The 26,406-nt window shown below is 30.9% G+C and overlaps 2 protein-coding genes and 1 long non-coding RNA gene across 4 annotated transcripts; 2 read left to right on the plus strand and 1 right to left on the minus strand.

The window, feature by feature from the left end:
- Positions 1 to 322: 322 nt before the first annotated feature.
- Positions 323 to 1,783, plus strand: LOC143046705 (uncharacterized). Its single transcript, XR_012969238.1, has 2 exons — positions 323 to 421; positions 1,440 to 1,783. It is a non-coding gene; the product is annotated as an uncharacterized LOC143046705 (long non-coding RNA).
- A 2,590-nt stretch (positions 1,784 to 4,373) lies between these two features.
- Positions 4,374 to 12,283, plus strand: LOC143044646 (cadherin-related family member 2-like). The gene is made up of 7 exons (XM_076216705.1): positions 4,374 to 4,447; positions 5,888 to 6,125; positions 6,778 to 7,032; positions 7,532 to 7,579; positions 8,586 to 8,687; positions 9,975 to 10,076; positions 12,132 to 12,283. The coding sequence occupies exons 1-7, from the start codon at positions 4,416 to 4,418 to the stop codon at positions 12,264 to 12,266; spliced, it is 912 nt and encodes a 303-aa protein (XP_076072820.1). The 5' UTR covers positions 4,374 to 4,415; the 3' UTR covers positions 12,267 to 12,283.
- Positions 12,284 to 17,302: 5,019 nt separating this feature from the next.
- On the minus strand, positions 17,303 to 26,406 carry LOC143046706 (protocadherin gamma-B4-like). 2 transcript variants are annotated; one of them, XM_076219807.1, is made up of 9 exons: positions 26,314 to 26,406; positions 25,528 to 25,587; positions 24,171 to 24,260; positions 23,278 to 23,438; positions 22,720 to 22,770; positions 20,901 to 20,990; positions 20,594 to 20,680; positions 18,091 to 18,219; positions 17,303 to 17,420 (listed from the first exon to the last, which is right to left on the minus strand). In XM_076219807.1, the coding sequence occupies exons 2-9, from the start codon at positions 25,574 to 25,576 to the stop codon at positions 17,346 to 17,348; spliced, it is 732 nt and encodes a 243-aa protein (XP_076075922.1). In that variant the 5' UTR covers positions 25,577 to 25,587; positions 26,314 to 26,406; the 3' UTR covers positions 17,303 to 17,345. The 2 variants fall into 2 exon arrangements, with proteins under 2 accessions (XP_076075922.1, XP_076075923.1); XM_076219808.1 differs by having other exon boundaries at positions 26,303 to 26,358.

Below are 26,406 nucleotides of genomic sequence, written 5' to 3' on the forward strand. Positions count from 1 at the left end.
TTATTTTATAATTTTCCAATTTGGTCAGATTCTTTTAATGTAGTTTCTTTGTTTGTGAATGTTTTTCGTTGAATATTTTAATTACTTTTCCTATCTATTATATTTCTTGATGAACTGGAGTTCACATTTAACTTATATATAATCAAATACTAGATGTTTCTTTTAGCATTTCTTATAAACATTATAGTATATACAAATATCATATTAACACAGTGACTACATATTAACGATGGTTTGACTTCCTACATAATATCCGTATCCTTTATCACACTTATTATACGTAATAAGATATATCATATGTTTTATGTTAGCAAAGGCAGTACATAAATGATGTAAGTAATATAAACTAAAAATCCATGATGGAAAGTGCTGTAAATGTCCATCAAAAAGCACACTTTTTGATTCCAATTGTAATTGACAGGTAAGTCGATGTCATCAAAATTCGATAGGCTGATTAAAACAAATTTCACAATTAAAGTAACTTCAGAATTTTAAACTTCACTATTAAAGTAAAGTCCGTACGGCGACCTATAGCTGTTAATTCTGTGTCATTTGGTCTCTCGTGGAGAGTTGTCTCATTGACAATCTATTTTTATATACACAATAGTTTTGCTATATTAAGAGAATATGTTCAAGCAAATATGAGACGGTTTCAATTGTGTTTCTAAATAGTGACAAAATACCCAATGTGGAGTTTTAATTCCCCGAGGGTATCCACTGCCCACTAGTTAGCACTTCTGTGTTGACATGTATTATCATTAATATGGTCATAATTATAAATTTACTATTTATAATTATCTACCTTAGGAATAGATTACCATAGCTGTATTTGGCAGAATATTTAGGAAGTGTTGATCCTCAATGGTCTGCAACTTCGTAATTTATTTGGCCTTTTTAACTTTCTTGATTCGAGCGTCAATGACGTGTCTTTTGTAGACGAAAAGCACGTCTGGCGTAAATACAAATTTTCAATCCTGGTATCGAAGATGAGTTTATTGTAAGAAATGACGTGCTGTAGTAAATAAAAAAAAACCTGTGGGGAACAAAAAGATGTAAATGCTATTCTGTATGATACGATTGCTTCAAGCAATTAAATAAAAATGAAAATGTAATAGGGCAGTGCTTGCAACGTTACTCAAACATTACTTATACTTAGAGTAATTATCAACCAGGGAACACATTTTTTCGGGATATCTACCGTTCACTAGCATTAAGTTTAAATATAGCTATTACTACAATGTAGGGGTTAAAAAAGTCGAATCAAAGGGGAAATTTAATTATTTGACTTGTATGTTTTTTTATTATCATGTTCCAAATTCCTTAGACGAATGATAATAGCGATATATAAAACTTCATGGTGTTTTTTCCCCTCATATTGTTATAATCCGTGTAATTCGATCTAATGATGTATTATGAATGATTCTGTATATTTTTTTCAGACTAATACTCAATATGCATTCATCAACCTGTGCATTTCTCGTGTGCATATTAATCATGTCGAGTACCGCATCTAAAGAATGGCTAAAACCCGAACCATGTATGTATTCATGTGAGAACCACGATAGTTTATGCAACGACAGATGTAAAGGTTTACCAAGGGAAGATAAAAAGATTCTATGTTCTGAACTGTGTTTTATCACTTTCCAAAACTGCCGGGATTTTTGCACTAGAAAACCAAACCTGACTTAGGTTGAAAAAATATGACATATGAAATTGTATTTAAAAAATTATTTGTACATATTCCTATTCAAACAAATACAATAAAGTTATCAACAATAGAAAATACTTGTAATTATATTTGGTTTGAATCTTATAAGATTTGTTCCATAAAACTTATATAAAACGTATCTAGCCAACAGTTTTTGATTCGAAATTTTCAAAACTTTCTACAAAACAAATTTATTATTCCGAGCATTTCCAGAAAACTAACTAAATATGAAAAGGAAAGAGGTCTGAATGCTTTTTGAAATGAAAGAGGTCTGAATGTGTTTGGTTTTTTTTTAATGAAAGAGATTGGATTGATTTTTCTTAAATAAAATACGATATAAAAAAAATTGAGCCGACCAAATGACCGAAATCTGAGCTAAATTAAAAAAAAAACGGAGGTCCAAAAAAAGCTGACAGAAAATCAAAAGCTGAACTAAAGATATTCACCAAATAAACAATTGCAAATAATTGTCATAAATTTGACTGGAGGCCGACATTTTCCGACGCAAAAAAGCCAAACGCTAGCAAAAAAAAACCAGACACAGTAAGTGGATTGTACTTGAAAGTTATAATTACAGTAGTGAACTTAACACAGCATGATCATAAAAGAAGCATAATATGATTCAAATGTATTTCGACACTCAATATGATTAGAACAATTGTCCTATAACATTTTGATTGGAGTTTTTTTCTTCTACTATGTGAACAATTTGTCTACTGAATTCCGTCTACCATACAGTGATATGTTGCGTCTGAATATGCAATGAGTATCGTTCCTTATAATGTCAAATGTTCCATTGAAACAATAAGTGTATTCTTTTTATTCAATGTGTGCACCTATTCAAACCTTTGTTCGTAATTCATTATCTCCTATTACCTGATTAGATAGGTAACATTTTACTTTCTACAAATCATATCTGCACTTAACACAACGATTACAAGGACTTACAAGGTACGTTCAAATTTTATAACTGTTTAGTACTGGATATAAAACAAAAGAAAAAAGAATATCTGTCCTAACAGAATAAACGATATTAAATTGCCAGAGTCTCATCAATAAAACTTACCGATCACCAGCCGTTGTTCAATATAACCAGCAACAGCAAACAATACACCTGTGTAATCATTCCCGAGGAACGAAAGAAATATAATTTATACTTAATTTCTCTAATACTATCACCAACCATTACCAAGAAAATTATTTCAGATGAGCAGCGTGTGCACTATAGAATGAATATTTATTTACCTAGTAAATGTGAGAGCTCTAGATGAATACATAACAGTATCTAAAAAGTAAACGGAATCATCTCGAACGCATTATCAAAGATGATGTTACACAATCCTGAAACAGGAGCGAAGGTAACAACATCATGTGCTATACAATAGCTTCTGCCTCTGTCATAATAAATCAGCTTTTATGTACTGACAAATAAATCAAAATCGTTTATTTATCGATTAATTAAGTTATGAGGTCAGTAATTTTCTCGTTCGATTTGATTTACCTTTTTTTCATTTCGGGTCCCGTGATAGATTGGTGTTTCTGCTCTTGTTCATTGTTGTTACAGGTAATATGTTGACTTAATTATAGCTGGTAGCATCACGTCTGCGTAATTTAGACTCTGTTAAAGAGTTGTCTCACATAGTTAGGCATACTACATCTTTCAATTTTTATATAAAAACGCGACTGATTGAATCGCATAAATTCTAAAAGATCAAGTTCGCAGATTTACATGTCTAGCGTTGACTGCCTTAACAATCAAGACGCAAAATGTAAATAAAGAATGATAACACAATTCGAACAGCGGTATACTACTGTTGCCTTTATTTGGTTACTTTACATATTAAAAAGAAGTACTGTTGTTCATAATTGTAAACGACAAAAGCTCAATGGACTTAGCTTGAATGAAATGTTACAGATAGGTCTTTTTCTATTTATATACGGATGTTTGATGCATTAGCCCCTAATTAGAGTAATATAAATATAGGTTATTTCAAGGTAAGTCTGCATAAGGTCAAACAAAAAGAATGCTTATAAAACATAAATATGAATAACAAATTATTACAAGGGAAATAAAATCTGATTATCATGAACCCTATTCAAACCCAGGAAGACTTCTTTCACTCTGAAAGTGTGAAAAGTTCCTTCTCTACCCGTTTCACTCGTCATGTTGTTCTTGCAAGTACAAATCCAATTAAAATAATCAACGAAATATGACCAGCTGAAGTACTTTGCATTGAGTGAAAAAACATAAACGTTTTTGTTTATTTGTACGATCTATATTTAATATACACACAGATGAGTACGATACAAAAAGGAGATTTGAACCTGTTGATTCAAAGATAAAAATTATAAATGGTATGGGGAAAACATGACGACAAGACGAACAATAGCCTTTAAAACCCTGATACAAAGACGCCTAATCCATAAGCAACTCCATCTAATATATGCATTAGATCCTTAGAGTAATACAAATATAGGTTATTTCAAGGTAAGTCTGTAACGTTTTTTTAAATTGTTATTTGACTGGAGAGTTGTCTCATTGGCACTCACACCACATCTTCCTATATCTATCCGTTGTAGCAATACATTAGTATATCTAATAGTAGTCATTCAAATTTACAGAGCATAACAAAACTTCGTAGGCATTTGTCATTAATTCAATTTTTGTTTTCAGGGAAATGAATGTTAAATTCAGGTTTGGAACTGTATGTTCGATTATATTGTTATATATTGGACACGGTGAGTTTTCATATATGTTTCGTTTGAGGGAAGAACTATTTATACATAACACTTACTACTTATACCATACGCTACCTTGTAGCTATGGTGTAAATTTGTTTTTTCGGATGACTTATAACTAATACCTTTAACTTATAATTCATATTTGCACTCATTGAATATAAGAATCTTGCAGATCATTACTCATAACGTGTGTCATTTGGGAAATGATACCCTACAAAGTCGCACAATTGATTGAGTATAAATAACAATTCGACTTGAAGTCAATACCAATGTCCAACGGGAAACCCATAACTATTATGTGTATTTCATTAAGAAACCAGATTTGTAAAAAATCTCATAAATTCAAATTGTTCAAAGCAAATTCAAGTTATTGTATAATTTTTATAGGAGTGAGAGACGACAAGTATTTCTTTATTTGAAATGAAGATAGCTTCTGCACATTTTTTTTTGAAAAGTGCAAATTTAACAAAGACTAATAGGGGAAAATCAATGATGGTATTACACCTTAAACAATTCAACTAATTCAAAATTGGCCTCACTCAAAACAGAGAAACGATGCCCCACCGGCCATTAACATAAATAGTTCGTAAACGACTAGTTTTTCTTGTCCGATTATTTTTTATTACAGACCGATGGATTTTTGTTTTTGCTTTAGAATACGGAATGTAATGTGGCCCCTCCTCATCCTATAAGAGAAGCTAATCTTAACCGATTTGAAATAATATAAAGTAGATTTAGGAAAAAGACCGGGTGCGTCGATAGTGAAACCGTCTCTTGCTTGCTAGGCATGCATCAAACAAGAACAAAAATGAACAAAATAACAACCTTCATTTTTTTCCACTTTAATACTGCCTTACAGTAGTATTTACCTTTTTTTGAATTTGATCATTTGCCTACGGTCCTTAACTTGTTTTCACATAGTACACCTTAAACAAATGTAATCTTAAATAACAAAATAAAAAAATAAACACCAAGGAAATTTAAAAAAACGAATAGTGTCTCATAAAACTTATTACATGTAAAAAGGTATGATGGGTGAGAATTTTTTGAACAAGGACAGACTCTATAAAATATGTAATGATATAAAGCTACAAATTGTTTAATGAAATGTGTGTAATAATCAGAAGCAAATTTGCGTATAATAAATTCTGTAAACAGCTAAATTACAGGATGAGTCTTTTGAAGACGAAACACGCGTCTGGTGTATTAAATTATATTCCTGGTACCTTTGATAACTATTAGATGTTGCTGAAAAGTGTACGTAGTTGTTTTTCAAACAGTAGTCTGTTTCTGTTCATAAAGGTTATTCTGATGTTCCATATCATACCAGCCACAATGGCATTCGTAATACCAAGACCTTTGTTATTTCGACTACACTATTGCACAAAATATATGTCAAATTGTCCTCCAGTTTGAAATTATATATTCTTCATGTAGATTCACAATTGATAACGTTACTGGTGAGATAAAAAAAAGAGAAAGTGTTGTACTAGATTACGAAAAAAGAGACGAATATATTTTAATCTTGGTGGCAAAAGACGGTGGTGGCAGCCTACAGTCAGCTGAAGTTGTTGTTAGACTACATGATATCAATGACAACCCTCCGGTATTTTCACAGTCATCATACATCGGTAGTATAGAAGGAAGTGATCCGAATTATGAAATAACTGTTTCAGTATGTGCATTATAAACTCTGATACGTTTTGATAAAATTTCTTTGTATTCTCGCGACAAATAAATACACATCATGAAAAAATAAAAGAAAGTTTCTTTTTCAATAAGACGGAGATATAGTATGATTGTCAATGAAACCAAATAACACACGAGCTAGCTTGTTGCTTTTTCACATGTGATTTAAATATGCAGAAAAAAAAATAGGATCCCTAAAATACTGAACTTCGAATGCTTTTCGTTTCCTTGAAAACAGAGAGGTTTATCATTTATAAAAAATTCTGAAGAAATAACAATTAAATTCTAATATACATAAGATAACAAACAACTTTGCAAATGACATGTACTTTTTAAATTACTTTATGCCCTAAATACCATTATACTGGATACGGTTTATGATGTGTTACTCAATACACGATTGTTGTTATAATGGCTACAGTCCTTGGATGGTGTAAACTTCCCACTAATACCATAGCACCATAGCACCATACACCTTACACTATTGCACCATATACCATACATCATTACACCATACACGGTTTTTTGGGAAGTTTACACCATCCAAGGGCTTTACCTTTTATTTGGAAATCGTTTTGTCTGTATTTGATGAATAGTTGTTTATGCAGGAACTGTTTTAATTATATGTTATCTTTCAGGCATCTGACAGAGACAAACAGAACACAACAAACAGTCAAATTGGATTTTCTTTGATTGATTCACCGCTCAACATGCACAATAATTTCACAATTACGACAACATGGAAAAATGAAGAGTCCATGGGAAAAATTTCTTTGAGAAACTCTCTAGATTATGAAAAACTTAATAAAACGACAATTGAACTATACATCAGAGCAATTGATTTTGGTAATCCATCTTTAAGTGCAACTAGTACTGTTATAATACACATACAAGTAAGTTAGATAACTCTACTATTCTTATTTTTGTCATGCTAAATTAAACAGGTTTTTTTTTGTCATTTGTTTCTCAACTTGACATTATATTATTTCAATATTTACGATAAAAAAATAAGCTAAAAAGTATCAAATACTTATGCGTATTAATTGTTTGCAGACAAATGTTCTTTTCGTCCAGGATATCATCTTTTTTAAATTTTTAATCGGAATTTGCGTAATGCGATAGCTAAGATAAAAATACAAAAATATTGAAAGGAAAAAATTAAATGTAAACAAATGAATTTTTGCAATACCAACATCATGTTAATCATGTTAATGCTATACATCGGACATTTCAACTTAATGTCTTAGTTGTATAGATTCTTAAAATAGAAGTAATACGTCTATTTTTAATTTTTGTATCTTTTTAAACTAAGTACAAATACTCTTTCAAAAAGTACAATTGTCTTTCTTATCCTTTTATAATCACACTTTTGCTTTTAATCTGATTTTGCAGCCATGTTCAAGCCTCAGCTGTAATTGTCCGTGTGGAAAAAGTTTGAAGGTAAAGATTGATTGTTTAAAATTTTTTATGAACAAATTACATAATTCTTGCTTCTAATCTAGAAAGACACAAAATCTGGATGATATTTTTTAAAAAGACATATTTAATGTTACATTACAAGTGAAGAGGTACCGATTTTATAACTTTCATTACAAAATATTCAATAATCATTTCTCTTCTATTGGATGGCATTACTGAAAAATATTTTATCTACTTTCAAACATTTCTAAGGATACAATATTAAGCATTTTGGTTGCATAAGACTGCCATTTATGTAAATAAACTCACTATCGATACCAAGATTGAAATTTTGTTCTTGTGCAAGACGTCCGTTTTGTTATCAAAATATTCATCTTTGACGCTCGAATAAAAACCAATAAAAATACCAAATAGAGTACGAGGTTAAAGAGCATTGAGGACCAGAAATTCATTACAGTGTTGCCAAATACAGCTTAGGTAATCTATTACTGTGATAGACACACCTCCGTATTTCAAAAATTCAAGGTTTTGTTCACAGAAAATTAGTGATAATTCAAGTCAACACAGAAATACTGACTATTGGGCTAGTGCTACCCTCGGATACTAAAAAATGTACCAGCATTCACTTCAACCCAGTGGTTGTAAATAAACTCATCATAGATTCAAGATTGAAATTTTGTAATTGCATCAGACGCGCGCACGAACAGAAGATTCATCAATGACGCTCGAATAAAAAGATTACAAATAGACCAAATAATGTACGAATTCAAAGAGCAGTGAGGAGCAGGTTTAATCTTAATATGAGATAAACATCAACTATTGCCATAATCAAAGATATAGCTCCAATCATTTCTACAGTATGTCATAAAATTTTAATCGAGAGTAGCTGGTAATTATGCAGAACTGTCTTTCAGCTTTGTGTGTTATACGACCTAATAACAAGCAGACAACAGAATTAAGATTGTCCTTTTATTCATTGTCTGTTTTGGACGTTATGAACTGACAATACAGTAAATATTTTTTTCAGACTCGCGTAACATTTCCGACACATGAGAGTACAGATAAATATCACCCAATGCATTCAATTGCCGGAATAAAACACTTTGTATTCAGATATGATCCTGATTCAGTAAGTATTATATATAGTTTGTAAATGGATAGATTGACATCAATAACAAGCGGGGAAACGCAGTAATTTGATTAACAAATGTTCATAATCTAGGATTGAGATATACTTGCAGATGACACCTTTGCATATCTAGTAATCAAATTCAACAGTGATTGTTAAACCCTTCAAACGTATCTTTATACACTATATTTCCAGTGTTTAAGAACACATTTGCATTTTTTTCATCATGACATGTGAAGTATTTTGTTCTATCAATCAGACGATATGCATATCCATTTGCATATAAAATACAAGTTGTCACGTTACAGGTTGTGCAAAATGACATATTTGTGTGTGATAATAAAGTAACAACATATAAGTTTCTGATAAAATATGAAAAGACAACTCTAAAAATTTGCTAAAAGAAAAAAATTGGGTCACCGTACTCGTTTTTATACTACATAATAAAAGAGGTAAATTCATAACACGTTCTTTCATAACAATTACTTTGTCTGAGTGATCTCCGATAATATATTAGTTACTTCCCCTTATATGGCAAAGTAGAAAGAAAAACATTCAAACAAAATCATTCTGTTTTTCCTTTATAAAATACAGCTGTAAATATGATAAAAAACATACTTTTCCATATTTACACGATAAGTCTTACACGTGAGTTACATACTACGCACAAACTTTTCACACATCTAGGCTGATTGTTATCTGAAATTGTAAAATTCAAAATTGAAGAGAAAAACATCTCAGTTACGTTATTTAAAAAAAAAAAGAAACAAAATTAATGTGTACTATTTTAGACCTAGTTTTGTTTATATATTAGGTATTTAATTTTACGGTAAATACCTTTCCGCATAGCATTACGAAGTACAATTGAAATTAACGTACGGTCACTTCATAGTAGAAGTAGAAAAACAAACGAATAAGAAAACTTAATAAATTATTCGATTAACATTAGTGTCTTGAAAGAACCGTTAGTTTCTGTTCTTGTGAGTGGTTTAACATATTTATCGTAATACGTAATGACACTAGCAAAAAAACAAGTAATAGTCTTACTTTTACATAGTCGTAATGGTCTGCAAATGGTTAGTATTCTTCATAAGGTTGTTTTTATTATCTGAAAAACCGAGTTTTAAATTCCGTTATAAAACTCAGACCCAGAGTCGGGAAAAATGTGTTTGAAATCAACATATGCTAAATTATTGTAAACTAAGATGTAGTGCTATTACTCATACAAACACTATTTACAAGAAACCATATTTAGTCATTTTGTTTACACATATATATCTTTTATAGCATGTCATGGTTGCAATTACACGAAAGAAATGTTATTTATACATAATGTCTGTCACAGACTCGGATGATGTACAATTTACTGATGGTCTTCGTAGGCTAAAGGTATGATAGTTGTCGTATCTATTTCATCATTGACTGGGGAAAAAATTCACAAGGGATAGTAGTTGTAAGTTTAATTTTACTCTTACTGATAATTCAAATGAGTGAAAATGATAAGTTGTTATAATTCCGTTTTGCAAACTAACCTTGGATTTAATATAATCATAATGTCATGTTAATTTCGAATTTCTGATTATATGTTTTAATAACATATAACACAAGTGTTTCTTACTGGGTTTTAACCCTGTTTTGTCACCGTTTGAGATGACACATCACATTTACAGAAGTGTTGTTTTCATTTTAAAAGAAGGACGAAAGATACCAAAGGGACAGTCAAACTCATAAATATAAAACAAACTCATAAATTTAAACTGACAATTTGGAAGTCTTTGATTACTATAAGTTATTTCCTTGTATTTCATCTTAAAATATAATGTTAATTAGATATGATGTTTAATTGTTTTATAGCAAAAAACCATGCATGTATTTCTATCAAATATTTATCAAACCTGAATGATAAGATACTGTCATTTAGATATTTTGTGTAAAAGACACATATAATGGACATTTTTACTATGTTTTCTTTTACTAAAAAGGAAATAAGTCAATCCAACATGATTTGTTTTTGAACCTGAAATTAAGTTCAGTTATCAGAAACATACTTTAAAGTTTTAAACTTTATTTGAAATAAATATGATTATTACATTGGTTGCAATGAATTACAGTGGTTGCAATGAGTTACATTGGTTGCAATGAATTACAGTGGTTGCAATGAGTTACATTGGTTGCAATGAATTACAGTGGTTGCAATGAGTTACATTGGTTGCAATGAATTACATTGATTTCCCAGTGAAATAATAATTGATAATTTCAAATGTGAAATAAAAACATATAGTTCCTTGCATTTTCTACTTAATTTCAGTTAAAAAAAGCCATGTAATTAAACAAATACCAATCAAAGAATTCAAATATCGAAAAATATTCAACTCTTGACCCAGCAACACTGATAATTAACTCATGCGCTATGCGCATTCGTGAATTAATTTGTTGTTCGGTCACTCGTTGAATATTGATTGTTCTGTTTTTGAATTCTTCGATTAGTTACATGTATTCTTTAATTTTAAAATTGAGATTAAAAGGGAGAGGACAGCTATCAAAAACAAAACAATGCTAAACCTATCAAATTTGCATTTGACGGTTCCGAGTCTGGTTTCGAGTCAGTGGTTGCCTTTTGTTTCAGCAATTTTGAGTGTTTTTGTAATTCCGCTTTGCCTTTCTAAAATCGTACCTGATGCCGTATTTCTTAAAAAAAAAGTAATTCACAAGAAAACTATGTCATTCGCTTTTTGTTTTTATCGATTGTTTGCTGTCTCCTGGACGAATGAAGCAAACCAAATTGTAATCATTGTTTAAAAGAAGTACAATGATGCAAGAAGCTAATCAATTTCACTTGATTTGGAAGGACCTGGCTAATATATATATACTTTTTGAACGTATCGTACCTGTAATGCATACATATATAGCATTTGTAAGGACGATGAGATATTCAAATTGTTTTATCAGACGTTTCCTAAACAATCGTTACTAAAAGTACTTCAAATTGGTGATTTGTCTTTTACAAATGTACGTTTGTGAGTGCCCAATATGTTCTAATTTATAGGTGATTAATGTTAAAATTCAGGACGTCCCAACTACCTGTTTATAAAGTTGTTTACTTCAGAACTATATGCTATCTTCATCAGTTCAAAATATGTGAATGTTACTGTGTATTTGTTACCCCGAGATTTGTGTCTTCATATATGATTTTTCGTTTAAAAATAAAATGTTGTTTACCAGTCGTAGGTCATCAAAAAAATTAAACATGATAAAAAAACATAAATAGATGTTTTCAATAACTGAATATTTAAATTCGGCATGTGCATGCTATGTTTTGTTTTTTATTATCTGGTTATTAATTAAATACCTTTTTATTAAGATTTATCATATATATGAAAATTAAATTCAATCCTCTTCTTTCAGTTATAACTTACAGTATATCATAACTTGTTCCAATTTCAGACGAAAGTTATCACTATAGTAGACAGCAAATATAAGTCATACACTACAGTGTCCCATGATGAACTGTCTGCCATCAGTAGGTCGTCAGCAAGGCTGTGTAACCACTTTCACTGGACAACCTATAAATTGAATTAAATTCAGATTTTGTTTCATTGGAATTAAGAATTTATTTTAAATGGCAGGCAGCTGGAGTCTACCGACGTTCATAACTGATGACATCATTTAGAATTAAAAAAAAACCAATTAGCAAAACCTTATCGAAACCTTACATTCGGTACGTCGACAATGTAAGCCTATCCTTCCATTAAGGGAGTAGACCTTGGTTCAGGGAGATAACTCTTGAAATCAGTTAAGCGTTTGTAAAAGTCAAGTTCATCAATGTATTTTAAGCATTTACCTGAAACAGATTGAAAATAATCTATGTAACCTAGAAGCTTAGAATATGTTTTTGGAAATGGTTGACACAAGCGTACTGATGATTTTAAGAGTTATTTCCCTTAACCTAGGTCTACCTCCTTAAAGCATCATTCTTAGTGCGATGAAATCGATAAATCGACATATCAGACGACTTTAAAGTTCAGACAAGTGCAGCTGATGTTTATAGTTTAATACTATGTTTTGCTGTACACCAACTGTCACGCACTAGAAGGATCAGCGCAAGCAAAGATATAACCCCACCACATTCGCTATGTGCCTGTACCAAGTCAGAAGCTAATAGAAGAGGGGCGACATATACCAGATGAATATTCGATCGAAAATAGACTTACAACGCCATGGTTATAATGAGAAAGACAAACAGACAAATGTACATAAAAGACAAACAGACAAATAATAATATGGTTACAAATTGACAACATTGACACACATGTATGTGGCATTCGTAGTGTTTGTCTTATTATTACAAACCCGGTCAATAGTTTAATCAGTAGGTCACATTCGTGAAAAGGAATCGGGATTGTAGTTACGACATAAGGAATATATCCGATATCATCTGTGAAACGGCTATTCCGTGAGGGTCAACCAACTCGTAATGGCGTCCGTAAAATTTACGCCGGAATGATTTCAACTCCAACATTTGGAACTCTTGATTTAATAGCTTGCTTGTGTAGATCAGTGGTTGTCGTTTGTTTATGGATTTTTATGCCCCACCTACGATAGTAGAGGGGCATTATGTTTTCTGGTCTGTAGGTCCGTTCGTCCGTCTGTTCGTTCATTCGTCCGTTCGTTCTTCCGTTCGTCCGTCTGTTCGTTCGACCCGCTTCAGGTTAAAGTTTTTGGCCAAGTTTTTGATGAAGCTAAAGTCACATCAACTTGAAACTTAGTACACATGTTCCCTATGATATGATCCTTCTCATTTTAATTCCAAATTAAAGTTTTGATTCCAATTTCACGGTCCACTGAACATGCAAAATGATAGTGCGAGTGGGGCATCCGTGTACTATGGACACATTCTTGTTTTCATTTTTCTTCGGGATTTTTTTTGTTGTGCATTAGGGTGTAAGTTTCCTCGTTAAAATTGTTTCAAGTTTTTTTTAATGCTGAGGCTTTTTAAAGCCTAATTTATTGTATGGGTTTTTTTTCATTAGCTTTGGATACAAGTTATAACAAATTGACAAATTAACATCATCCCTCCAAATAAATGCAATATGCAAACTTTGAAGATAACAGCAATTTTAAAATCAAGTGGACAATCAATATATGCAATAAATATATTTCGACACTTTCTTCATATTCTATAATATTTCCATTTGAAAAAAAAAGAAATTTTACCATCTGTTTCTTTACCAACTACATACCAACTACATGGCTTTTTTATAGTTCAATGATTGAAAAGGACGTTCATTTCATGTATGTATATTTAATTTTAAGATATATTAACAACAGAGTTTTGTCCCGCCTGACGTCTGGCGTCTTATTTTTTTTAAGCCTGGTACTTTGATAACTATTTGCACCACTGGTTCGATGCCACTGCTGGTGGACGTTTCGTCCCCCGAGAATTACCAGCACTTTAGTGTTGACATGAATATAAATTATAGGGTGTATTGTTTTCAAAAGTATGAATTATTCGAAATACTAACTTAAAGTATTTTCTTATCCAATGTATAGGTTGTCGTAACCTTATCAGTCAGGGGCATTACTTAAACAAGTAACTTTTAAAATTACCTATACAAGTAATGTTGAAAACGAGGCTATTTTTAATATTACTTATATAAGTAATTTTTCTAAATATTATTTTTATAGGTGTCCAATTATACAGATTTTACTAGCTTTAACAAATTTTCACAGTCATCTGCTTATTGTTCCCATGAAATATAAAATCTAATCCTTCTGAAACACTAATTGCCTTTCTGACTTATCTTTCATATCGACGCTTCTGGGTCAAAGATTGGTCTCTTGTGACTATTAAAATATCATTTTCCCTTAAAAATCTTGAAGGTAGACAGATATAAATACTAAGTAGATAGAAACTTGTGATTTAATTAAGACTTAAAGTTATTTATAATTTGTAACTCAAAACAATTACATATGTTCCTTAAATAAGTGTTATTACTGATTATTTCAAAGATGTATAAAATAACTTATTCAAGTAATATTTTTGTCGTTATTCTTAAAGTAACCCTTTACCTTTATACTTCTCTCAAATTTGATAAATCTTAATTTTATGATATAAAATGGTGTTAACATTGATGAAAACTACATTAAGTCCATGCTTCTATTGAAATTAAAAAAAACTCTATTGAGTAATTTTATATTTTTAAAAACAAAAATTACCTATATAAGTAACTAAAAAAATAACTTGTTTAAGTAACGCCCCTGACTGCTTATATACAGTTTAATAAAATTGTCTGTTATCATATTTGCATGACTGTGGTATATTTTAAGTAAGATTTTATAGGAAACATGAATATTGATCGTTTTCTATTTCTGAATTTGTTTAATAGAAAGATCTCAACATAGTAAGATTTTTATTCAACATGTGCAGTTGTATCGCCATTTTGAATGAAGTTTAGTTTTGAAATGTGTTATGGGACTAGAAATCATGTGATTGAATCGATAACAAAAGCATAAGTTAAAAACGTTGAGAGTCTCAAGAGTCATGAGCGAATTGTTTTCCTATGAATAATACATGACATCCATTAGCACATTCTGAAGAAAGTATAAACCCAGGACACAACTACTCGATAGTACTATACAGTTACATGATACAAAGGCAAAACAATACGCAAAGTTTCAAAGTAATAAAGAAGACAATGCTGAAACTTTAGAATTAGTGACAATACACAATTATAGGTACTTCAAGTTTAACAAAAGATAGAATTTAGAAAACACAGTTTCTATATTTAGGGAAATATTATGTCTTCTGTAACGATTTGTTTTCATATTTATTTAGTCCTCTAAAGGTCATCAAAGATAAATAAGAAATTAACAAGTTTCCCATGTTAAAGGGACATGTCATTGGACAATACATAGAAATGTCCACATGTAGTACTGTTTGATATTTCGATTTCAAATTGGTACCTCAGTACTGACACACTTAACTTCATTTATGTAACTTTCATACACAAAATGAAATGCAGGATGTCATTATTGGTTATATTGGTCATAGTTTTGATGGTCGTATAATCTGACGCAATTATACTGTGACATAAACAAAGTCGTCAGGTATACAAATCTTGAGCAAAGATAATTTTAAAGGAGATATAACAGATATTTATTTTAGTACCTTTTTAATATATAAGCTCTGTTTATCTTGCAATACTTAATCTAGCATGCTTCGTAGGAACACTTACCCCACAGGAGCACCTGCGATCACCCAAGGTATTCGTGGGGATAACGTTGCGCAGGGTTTAGTTTTCTATAGTGTTTTTTGTTTGTTTTGTTTACTGTTCTATGTCTTTTGTTTATTTATAATGTTGGGCTACGGTGTTGTCTTGCGAGTTTGAATATCCATTTTGATATGTTCCGCTGATTTGCAATACAGATGCGAAGATTATATGATAAACAGATTTCAAAAGTATCATTTTACAGTTATATGTTTTTATACATTCATTACCATGATAGAGAGACGGAAACATAAGTTAAATGCATATTTGAAGATGCACATGAATGTTTAGTTAGAAACAAAATTAGAACTTGTATCTAAAATATGAAACAATTGAGATAAGAGTACCATTTATAGTGTTTTCATTTCATTAAGATCTTGGTAACATGAAACTCAAAAGGGCACATAGCTTAGTACTATATTTAGAAAGTTCGTTTTGTACATTGTCGTAGACCAAATGAGAAACTATTGTTTTACGTATCAACGAGTAGATACTAGTACGCGTGTACTGATAATCCCCGAGATTATGATAAGCGCAGTAGTCAATAATTCATAGGTACCAGCATGGTTTATAAAACCTGAAAATTTCCGTAGACAAAATTAATTATCTCTTTCAAACAAAGTTGATCGTAGTAAGATCTCCTATAGGATTGAATAGCTCCTCACATATCCAAATATACATACACATGCTTGTCATTTTGAGTGTGTCAATTTTATATCAAGGTAAGTAAAAAATGCCCTAGAGCCAACAAACATATGTGCAATACTGCTATTTTCATTATTTTAGATATTTATCATTCATTGGTCTTTTGTGTAAAATGTTTTATGGGTATTGGTATAATCCCGCAGCATTTTTGCCCCTGTCTCATTTCAAGCGCTTCTGTTCTTTGTTAGTTTTGTAATGTTTTTTTTACATTTTTTATAAGGAATCAACTGAAGCGTCCGGTGCTGGATTGTCATGCTGTGTTGAAACTAAGTGGTGGTTTATAGCTGTTTCTGCCGCATGAACGGGTTGTTGTCTCTTTGACACATTCCCTATTTCGATTCTCTAAGTTTTTCCCCATGAGTTGACGATTCTTAATTATCGTCATGTATCCCTAGTTATTATTAAAAAACAACATAATTATGCGTATAACTCTTTTGCTTTTCTCTACATTGCTTAACATGAAATTGTCATGAAACACAAATGCATTTTGAAAAGTTAGGAACTTCAATTAGAAATTGTGTGTTAAACAACAAATGACTTTTTGCAAACAGCTGTTAATTATGATCTAGATCATTTTCGTACGAACGAAGATCCTATAGCAACCATATGGTAAATCAGAGAATTAAAAAAAAAATACTTGAACTGTAGACCAATTTGTTTATTATTTCATGATTTTAAACAGAAGTCATCCAATCACACCAAAATCTAGAATGGATATGTCCACTAAGGCTGATGCCACATGCTGTGGGATTCCTCCATCCTGAAATAAATATACATCTGTACATGTATATAGAATTTGGTTTTGAACAGTCTAATTTAACGTGTACCGCGCTTTCGTTTGCTATATTTGCTCACCGTTCTGAAAAAGTAATGTTTGAAATCTTAATATAAAGGAAACACACTCATAAAATTCAATCATTAGACGAGAAAATTGTCATTCAAGAATTAAAATAAACAACAGTAGTATACTTATGCTCAAAATATATAATTCTATAAACATGATTTAGTAAACGAATGAAAGAAAGAAAGCATGATAAAATTTCATCATTAGATGCGGAAATGGGTGCGTAGACACAATAAGCGTCATTTGAATCCACTCACTTAATATGTTACTTTCGAATCAAGATTAAATCATTGAAATTGTATGTACTCGTACCAGAGAGATCAAACTGCGAGCCTATTCTATGTAATTTTCATTAACTCAACAGCACTGACTCCTTTATTTTTTTGGAATGCTTGATTATTTTATTTTGTCTTTGCTCAGTGAACAGTGACAGTTTGTTCCAATTATTTATTGTTTGATCATAATTGTGCTTGTATTAGAAAATTGAATGTCTAATCAAATATAACCGGTTCCTAATTTCATATTAAACTGTTTATAAATACCAATTCTTATCCGAAAACAATACATATTATCTAATATAACTTACAGTTGCATTGACCTGATAATGATACACACTCTGTCCATGCTGCAGTGTCTCCTTCAAAGTGATATCTCCAGTACTCGGATCGATATCAAAGGCATTGTACCTTGATGATGGATGCGTCACTAGATGGGGCTAGTAAATATATATAACACTATATGATATAAGTATGTGTAGTAGAAGAAGTGGCGAATTGAAGTTTTTCTGCTTTTGTATAATGTTTTTTGTCTTTTGATGGCTTGCATTTGTTTCGTGGTATTGTTAAATGAAAAAAAGGAGTGGCATTAGTACAAATAGGACAACTCTCCATCCATACCATACTGTATAACAGGTACTAGTAAACAATTAAAAGTCAAACTACGTCCTTGGCTTACTACGAACAGCAAGCTAAAAATGACTAGGATTTTCTTTATGAAAAACAAGAAACATTTTGGAACCACAACAACAAAAGACAACCACATAACAACATACTCTGGAATATGGATAGGTGCATAAAATGCAACGGGTTTAAACTTTTGATAGGCGCCAACCGTACCCTAAACTGTAACAGTAGCGTAACCTTACAAAATAAAAAGTCATACTATAAAATATCTAAAGATATGGCTAAAGAGTTATCAAAGGTACCAGGATTATAATTTAGTACGACAGACGCGCGTTTCGTCTACATAAGATTCATCAGTGACGCTCATATCAAAATATTTATAAAGCCAAACAAGTAAAAAGTTGAAGAGCATTGAGGATCCAAAATTCCAAAAAGTTGTGCCAAACCCGGCTAAGGTAATCTATGCCTGGGATAAGAAAATCCTTAGTTTTTCGAAAAATTCAAAGTTTTGTAAACAGGAACTTTATTAAAATGACCACATTATTGATATTCTAAACTAGACCAAAAATACGTATAAACAAAAACAAGAAGACATTCACTAAACGAATAAGTTTCATTTATGACACAATATTAATACAATATTACTAAAAAAATAATGTCAAAAAGATCACTTTAAACCGGCACATAATAGCGTAAACTTAAGTTATGCACAGAGGTAAAATAATTTTGTAGTTAGTCGTACGGAAATATTTTTTACGAAATAAATACATCTCTTATTTCAATACGAGTGCAGAAGTGAAAATTTATCGTCATACTGAACAAATTATCAACAGTGGTTTATATTAAAAGATAGTGAGACGAGATATAACACAAAATAAGTAAACATTCAATTACAGAAATGCATAACAAATTTTGTCAACAGGTCAAATAAGCACGAAAATACTTTTTGAGACTATTCATAGTTACTGAAAGCTAGTTTAACATGTTTAAAGCCAAACACAATTACTAATAAAAAATCATGCATCAGAGAGTAAAATCAATGACTAATTAATATGTTTTCACTAATCTTTTGTCTTTCTTTTGGTGTAAACAATACAAAGAATACGGGGTATCCATTCATGAATACAAAGTCAGTTCAATCACATAAATGAAAACACGAAATAATAGGAATAACACATGTGTTGCTGTTCCTCAGCACAAATTCACAGTTAAACCGTCTATTCGGACTAAAATAACTTTTACATTACTCCTGTCAACTGTCTAAGCGGATTTGGTTGCAAAATATTTTGGTAACGTTGAATTATGCAACACTACAAAATCAGTCTAGGTAAAAGAAAGAACATACTGGAAATGGTAGTACATATTTCAAACAGAAAAGTGTCTACGTATAGGTGTAAAAAATAAACTCTGTAGGATATATTTTGGTAATTTAGATTATTAATGAAAGTGGAATGACTGATGATCCCTTTAAAACACCGTTTGACTGATGATTTTGAACAATTCAATAATGTAAACGAACGGCATATCTTGACTTGATATAATAAGTAAAGTGGTTGAAAATCTATGCATATTTAAAGGTGAATTTATTTTTTTATTGGAAATTCAAATGTTCAATGTAATATGGTATATTTGTCACATAACTTCCTTTCTGCCTGCATTCATTAGGACATCGGAAAAGTACCGAATATGTATATACTTAGGAAATGAATGATGATGAGCGTTTTGTAAAGAGGACACTGCTTAGCTTTCGGAGCTTTAACGTTTGGGGTTTTATGTATAATGAACCAGTTTTTTCTGTCTTCTATTTAATCCTCTTTATGCTTATATATGCTTACACTCATTGTTGTATTATTCTATTTCCAGGTTTTACTAATAGCTATAGTGTTGATCGGCCTTCTCAGAGCTATGAATTTTGTCCTTTCTGTTAATGTTCCTTTGGTATTTTGTAAAACATGTTGAAAAAGCAGACACACTTGGAAAATTCTATAACCATTGTTTAAACTTATAATCTAAAATATATCCTTTATTCTGATTCAATTTTAGAAAACAGTGTAAATTAAAAAAAAACTAATATAAAACTAGAGACGACCGTTCCTTTTACACCTTTCTCGTCATTAGTTATGTTAGTGCCCGAATCAAAGTAGTTCCTGGCCAAATCAAACACGAGTTTCGAAGATTTTTTTTTACCTTCATTGAGTATGTAATAGCCGCATTGGGGCCCTCATCAACATCCAAAGCTGTCACATGCAAAGCCTTCGTTCCAACTGTCAAACCCTGAATATAGATGAAATATCTAAATATTTAATGGATACAACTATAAAAATAATTTCTGCTTACTGTAATTTTATTCATCCTCAAATATCCCTTTTTAAGTGGTAGTGCCAAGAGTAGAAAATTTGTAATATGCAAAACCGATATTTAGTTTTGATTGTGTCGTGTACTTGCTTTGATATCTATATAAAGGAATTAATACTAATTTCAGTTTCGAACTTACAAATCCAAAAACAGCATGGAAATGGTCATGCACGAAAAATGGAGCGTTGTCATTTACATCATCGATGTGAAGAGGCAAAGTCCATAAAGTCTGAAATGAAAAGATAAATGGTGGAGATCCTCTATTTGTCTGTGGATCATAAGTCTAAAAAGCCCCTCTGATAGCCGTTTTTAATTACAACTCAGTTTTCAATTTAAAATAGTTGGAGTTGATGGTCATGTTGGATAATAACTCGGCTTACAGTTTGAATATCCAAATTAAAACATGTGTTTCAAGCAAGTCTGATTAGAGAACAGTACCTTACCATAGTGATGAATGACAAACGTCTATTTAAATGAAAATTGTTCAGGGAACAACCTTTTCATAAGCTATACAGGTCACTACGAAAAGGTAAAACTAGCTGATGGATGGAGAAGTTAGCATATGTCTCAAACATGGAGGTAAAGGTAAAATACTTCCATTTCAAATACCAATGAAAACTAGCTACCACGGCACCAACACGAATTGAATAAGAAAGACTTCAGGAGATACTAACACTTGCAATTTATTTAGTACATAGTTATCAAATGTAATAGGATTATACTTAAGTATGCCAGACGCAAATTTCGTCTACATAAGACTCATCAGTGACGCTTAGATCAAAATAGTTATAAAGCCAGAAAAAAAAGTACAAAGTTGAAGAGCATTGAGGACCCAATATTCCAAAAAAAATGTGCCAAATACGGCTAAGGTAATCTATTCCTGAGATAAGAAAATCCTTTGTTTTTCGAAAAATTCAAAGTTCTGTAAAAGGGAATTTATACAATTGTTTTTTTTATGTAATAGAAAGTAAAAAAAGTCATGCCTTTGTTTCAACACCTCCCCAAACAATGATTTGTTTTGATGAGGCATCGCGGTAAAGTTAATCGTATTTCGTTCTTTAAAAATCAATGAGTTTTAGAGTTGAACAATAATTCGGCAAGTTTCCATCCAAAAATTATCGAAACCGACGAAAATTCATAGATTTAACCCACTTTTTAGTTACCATTTAAACATTTTTGCAAAGTTATTTGTATCATACTTTTTAGAAGAATAATCTATTCAGTTCGCTAAATCTGCAACGTTGTTTTTATATTTCAAATCGGGTAGAAATTCACGTCTTTGTGAAATATATTATAAGTTGAATTTTTACTGAGAATGATTTACAAATGATACTATCATATTACAAAGTTTCATTTGTTGTTTTTGCTCAACTCTTTGAAATTAGCATGTTTTTGTGAACATTTGACCGTGGACTTGACTGTTCTCGACACTGTTGAAACAGTATTATTTGGTATCTTTGTTGCCTTTTGATACATTTTAGTGTATGTATTCAGATAATTTGATATTCAAATTACATTCGGTTACGCTCAATGTCGATTCCTCGAATGACTTTGCCAACATTGGCACTCATACAACATCTTCTTATATCTAGGTTAACTATAAACATTTTATAAAGGTTGGAAAAATACTTTGTTCCTTGTATCAAAAGTTAAATGTCAAAATGTCTTTAACTTCTTATTTTTTAATAAGTGTATTATTTCATAATTGCGTAAAGCTACTATTTAAAACTCCAGCAAACAAATCAAACAACAAAAGTCAATGATAATGTCCAACATAAGTTTGCCTATTCTATTTGAAAGTTATCATTGTTTATTGTGATATGTTTTAGCGAGAGAGAAGATAAAATATATTTGCTTGTTGTTGTAAAGAAAGATAACTCTTGGTGGAAAATGTCGTTGATTTAAGGTTTATATCAAAAATAATATGAACCGACTTATTTTCCATTTATTTTACTTACATCGCCATGAGAGTCGTGAGCTTGAAATGTTAAATACCAAGTTCTTTCTGTCTTAAGAATATAAATACATAAAAATTAATTAATTAACTAAAATAAATCGACTATCACAAAGCTTTATAAACTAAAATACAACCACGGCAAGAAGTTGCAGTATCAAATTATTTAATTAATCTACCATATTCTAAATTATACCAAGTTTCAAAAGATTGGTAGATCATTATAATGGTTTATATCTATAAAGACGCTGTTCTTTTCAATTTGAAGAAAGTTTATTCAGTGGCTGTCTACAGCTCGAGAAACCGCCATCTATATTAACAAGCAATTTTATATAAACTTGTATCACTGTAATTCTGAACTATTTTATTCAAATTGTAAAACCATTTTAATAGAACATTATTTAAATTCAGTTAACCATTACGAGACAATAGGTATACCCATTTTTACAACACCAACTAATTGAAATTTTAATATGCTTCTATACGAAAATCAGTTCTGAAAAGAAGGCTGACACTTAAGAATTAGGTAATATGATTTTTCAATCAAATAAATCTACCATACCTCTCTATCAGGAATAAGTTTAGTAAGAGCTCTGTATGTCGAGTTGATCCCTACTTTAACAGGAACTAGGGTGATTCTTGCAGCTGTTGCACTATCATGTGGTGTCACCGTGACAACATCATTTGTTTGACTTGACGCATCAATAACAACAAATGATGTTCCTGCAATTCAACAAACGGCGCTCACAGTGAATATGGATTTGTTTGCCGTATCTCAATGCATCATCTTCACCAACCTCAATTTCGTCAAATGACTAGGTAATATACGACACAATGCCCTTGCATCTTCTTCAAACAAGTTTATAATACAGTTTAGGATATTATTTTCTAATACCGGTAATAATGTAAATTTCCCCCTACGTTTTATGCTAATATAAAACTATTTATATTTGAAATGTTGCATAAAAAAAAAATCATCTATTAAATGTTATTAGATGAAACTGCAATCTCATGACCATGTCGACCGAAAATATTCCTTGACATCGGCAAATCTAGTTCATCAAGGTAATAAACGCGAGAAACTGAAATTTGTCAAAGGAGACACCATTGTTTTACTGTATATTTTACTAAATTTCGTATGCAACGGAAGCAAAAGCAGACCCTTTACTGTAAATGGCTTGACAATTAGTGCTCATTTTATTTTAAATCCTATTATCATTAGAAAAAACATGATATCCACGAGAATACAAACTTCTGACGTTAGTCAGATTCATCAGATTTTTTTCAAGTTTTTTTTATTTCCCACGAATAATCTGTGTCCTAAATTTAGCAGCAAGCAAAACTAATGAACGCCATTCAGGAAAAAAATGTGTTGTTATTATAATTAATCTCATACACATTAGTAGGTTTCATTCTATTTGAATATTTCAAAATGAATAAAACTTTTGTACTTACCTATTGGGGAATTTTCTCTGATGTTAAGATATGGATGATTTGTGTGGATTATTGGGGGTTTGTGTACTAAAATTGCATTTGTTGAAATATCTAAAACATAGGATATTCAGATTATTTTCAATCAACAAGCAGTTTCTCGATATCACTTTTGATATGTTTGTTTGTATGTATGTATTTTATTATTATAATAAGTTTTTTCTTGTGTTTATTTATAATTATGTCATTTCATTAATACTTGGATGACAGTTGTTATCGAACAGTAGTATTTTGAAAATTCTGAGTCTATGTGTTTTACATATATACATGTACATAGAAACTATTAACATTAAACAAAAAACTGTCATATTCCTGACTTGGTTCATGCATTTTCCTATGTAGAAAATGATGGATTAACACTTGTTTTATAGATAGCTAATTAAAACCTCCCTCTTGTATGACAGTTTCATTTTGATTATGCCATTTTATTAGAGACTTTCCTTTTTTTGAATTTTCCTCGCAGTTCAGTATTTTGTGATTTTACTTTTCACACAAATTGAAATATTAGTACATGACACACCCATTTAATCACACAACAAATATGAATAGCAGTTTCGGGCTACTATTATCATCTATAAACATTAAAATGGTCGAAATACACAATACTGAACTGATTTTTGTGGGTCAAGTTTCACCTTCTTTTGTTTTTATTTGACATGGAAGCGTTTAGAAATACCTTTAAAAATCGAGCTGGGTGCCGGAGCACTCATTTAATAAACGCCATAATGTAAAGTATTCAATTTCTACTAAAAATAAAAAAGGTAAGCACTATTAAATGCTTTCCGAAAAAAATGGTCGATATGGACAAAGGCTGGAAATGTAACCTACCGATGGTCTTGACGTATATTAAGTACAGGTACACATTTGACTTATGTCAGCTAAGAAATGATCAAAGTGCATTTGCTGTGGATTTTCAATGCCGAGATTCTTGCAGTTTCCAAACAAATACATATATAATGTATATATTAAGATAAAAAGTCTCCATTATAAACAAAAGCTTTCGAAACATATGTAGTTATGGGAATATTTAAACACATGTACATGTATATGAATCCCTCTTGCTTTCTATCTTTCTTCTTCCGTCATGTAGAGGTTCTAATTACAACAAGCATTTATGATCATAACAAAGTTCAATTTAAATGACAAATTTCGACGAGTAATTTTCACACATTTATTCTCCCTGATCTGTTCGTAGACTGACGGCAATTACATTACTTGGGTATTATTAAATCAGAGAAAAAATAAAATGATAATACTAGTACTATAAAACAAACATGTCTTTATTTTAACCGTGAGTCTAATAGCATTTATGTTAACTTACACAAACTGAAAAGAGCTACCATAGACAAACAACTGCCAATCATTTCCATGGATTAAAAAGCTGAATGATAAAATATATTCATATCAATATTCGACTCCATATTAAGTAAAATATAAGAAATGAAATGAATTGACAGAATAATTCTGAGTGAAAAATATTCGGGACGAAAATATCTAGAATGATATCGAGTAAATTTCACATAGATCTACACTACTTTAAATAAAATACTAATTAATTTTTAAAAAATAAACACGTCATAGATACTAGGAATGAAATTTTATATTTACGCCAGACGCGCGTTTTGTCTACAAAGGACTCATCTGTGACGCTCGAATAGAAAAACGTTAAAAAGTACGAAGTTGAAGAGCATTGAGGACCAAAATTTCCTAAAAGTTTCGCAAAATACAGCGAAGGTAATCTATTCCTGAGGTAGAAAAACGTAGTATTTCATAAATTCAAAATTTAGTTAAAAGTTAATTTATAATTATGAACATATCAATGGTAACTCAAGTCCACATAGAAGTGCTGACTACTGGACTAGTGATACCCTCAGGAAATTAGAACTCGACACGCAGTGGCATCGATCCAGTGGTTGTAAATAAACTTATCATAGATACCAGGACTGAAATCTTATATTTACGCCATACAAAGTTAAATGACATATTTTGTTTAAATACAATCTGCAATGAATAAATAAAAGTCATATGTAACTGATTAAGCTTTAAGGATCTGACATAATTGAAATTTATCATTAGATAGAACAAATTATACATAAATAAATATAACCTGTCTGAGAATGAATCCGTCAAGGTCAATTAGATGAATTACATGTCCGTTTATAGAGATAAGACATACATGTTCTCAGTGAACTCAGGCCTA

The sequence above is a fragment of the Mytilus galloprovincialis genome, chromosome 9 (genome assembly GCF_965363235.1).
Source record: "Mytilus galloprovincialis chromosome 9, xbMytGall1.hap1.1, whole genome shotgun sequence".
Lineage (NCBI taxonomy): Eukaryota > Metazoa > Mollusca > Bivalvia > Mytilida > Mytilidae > Mytilus > Mytilus galloprovincialis.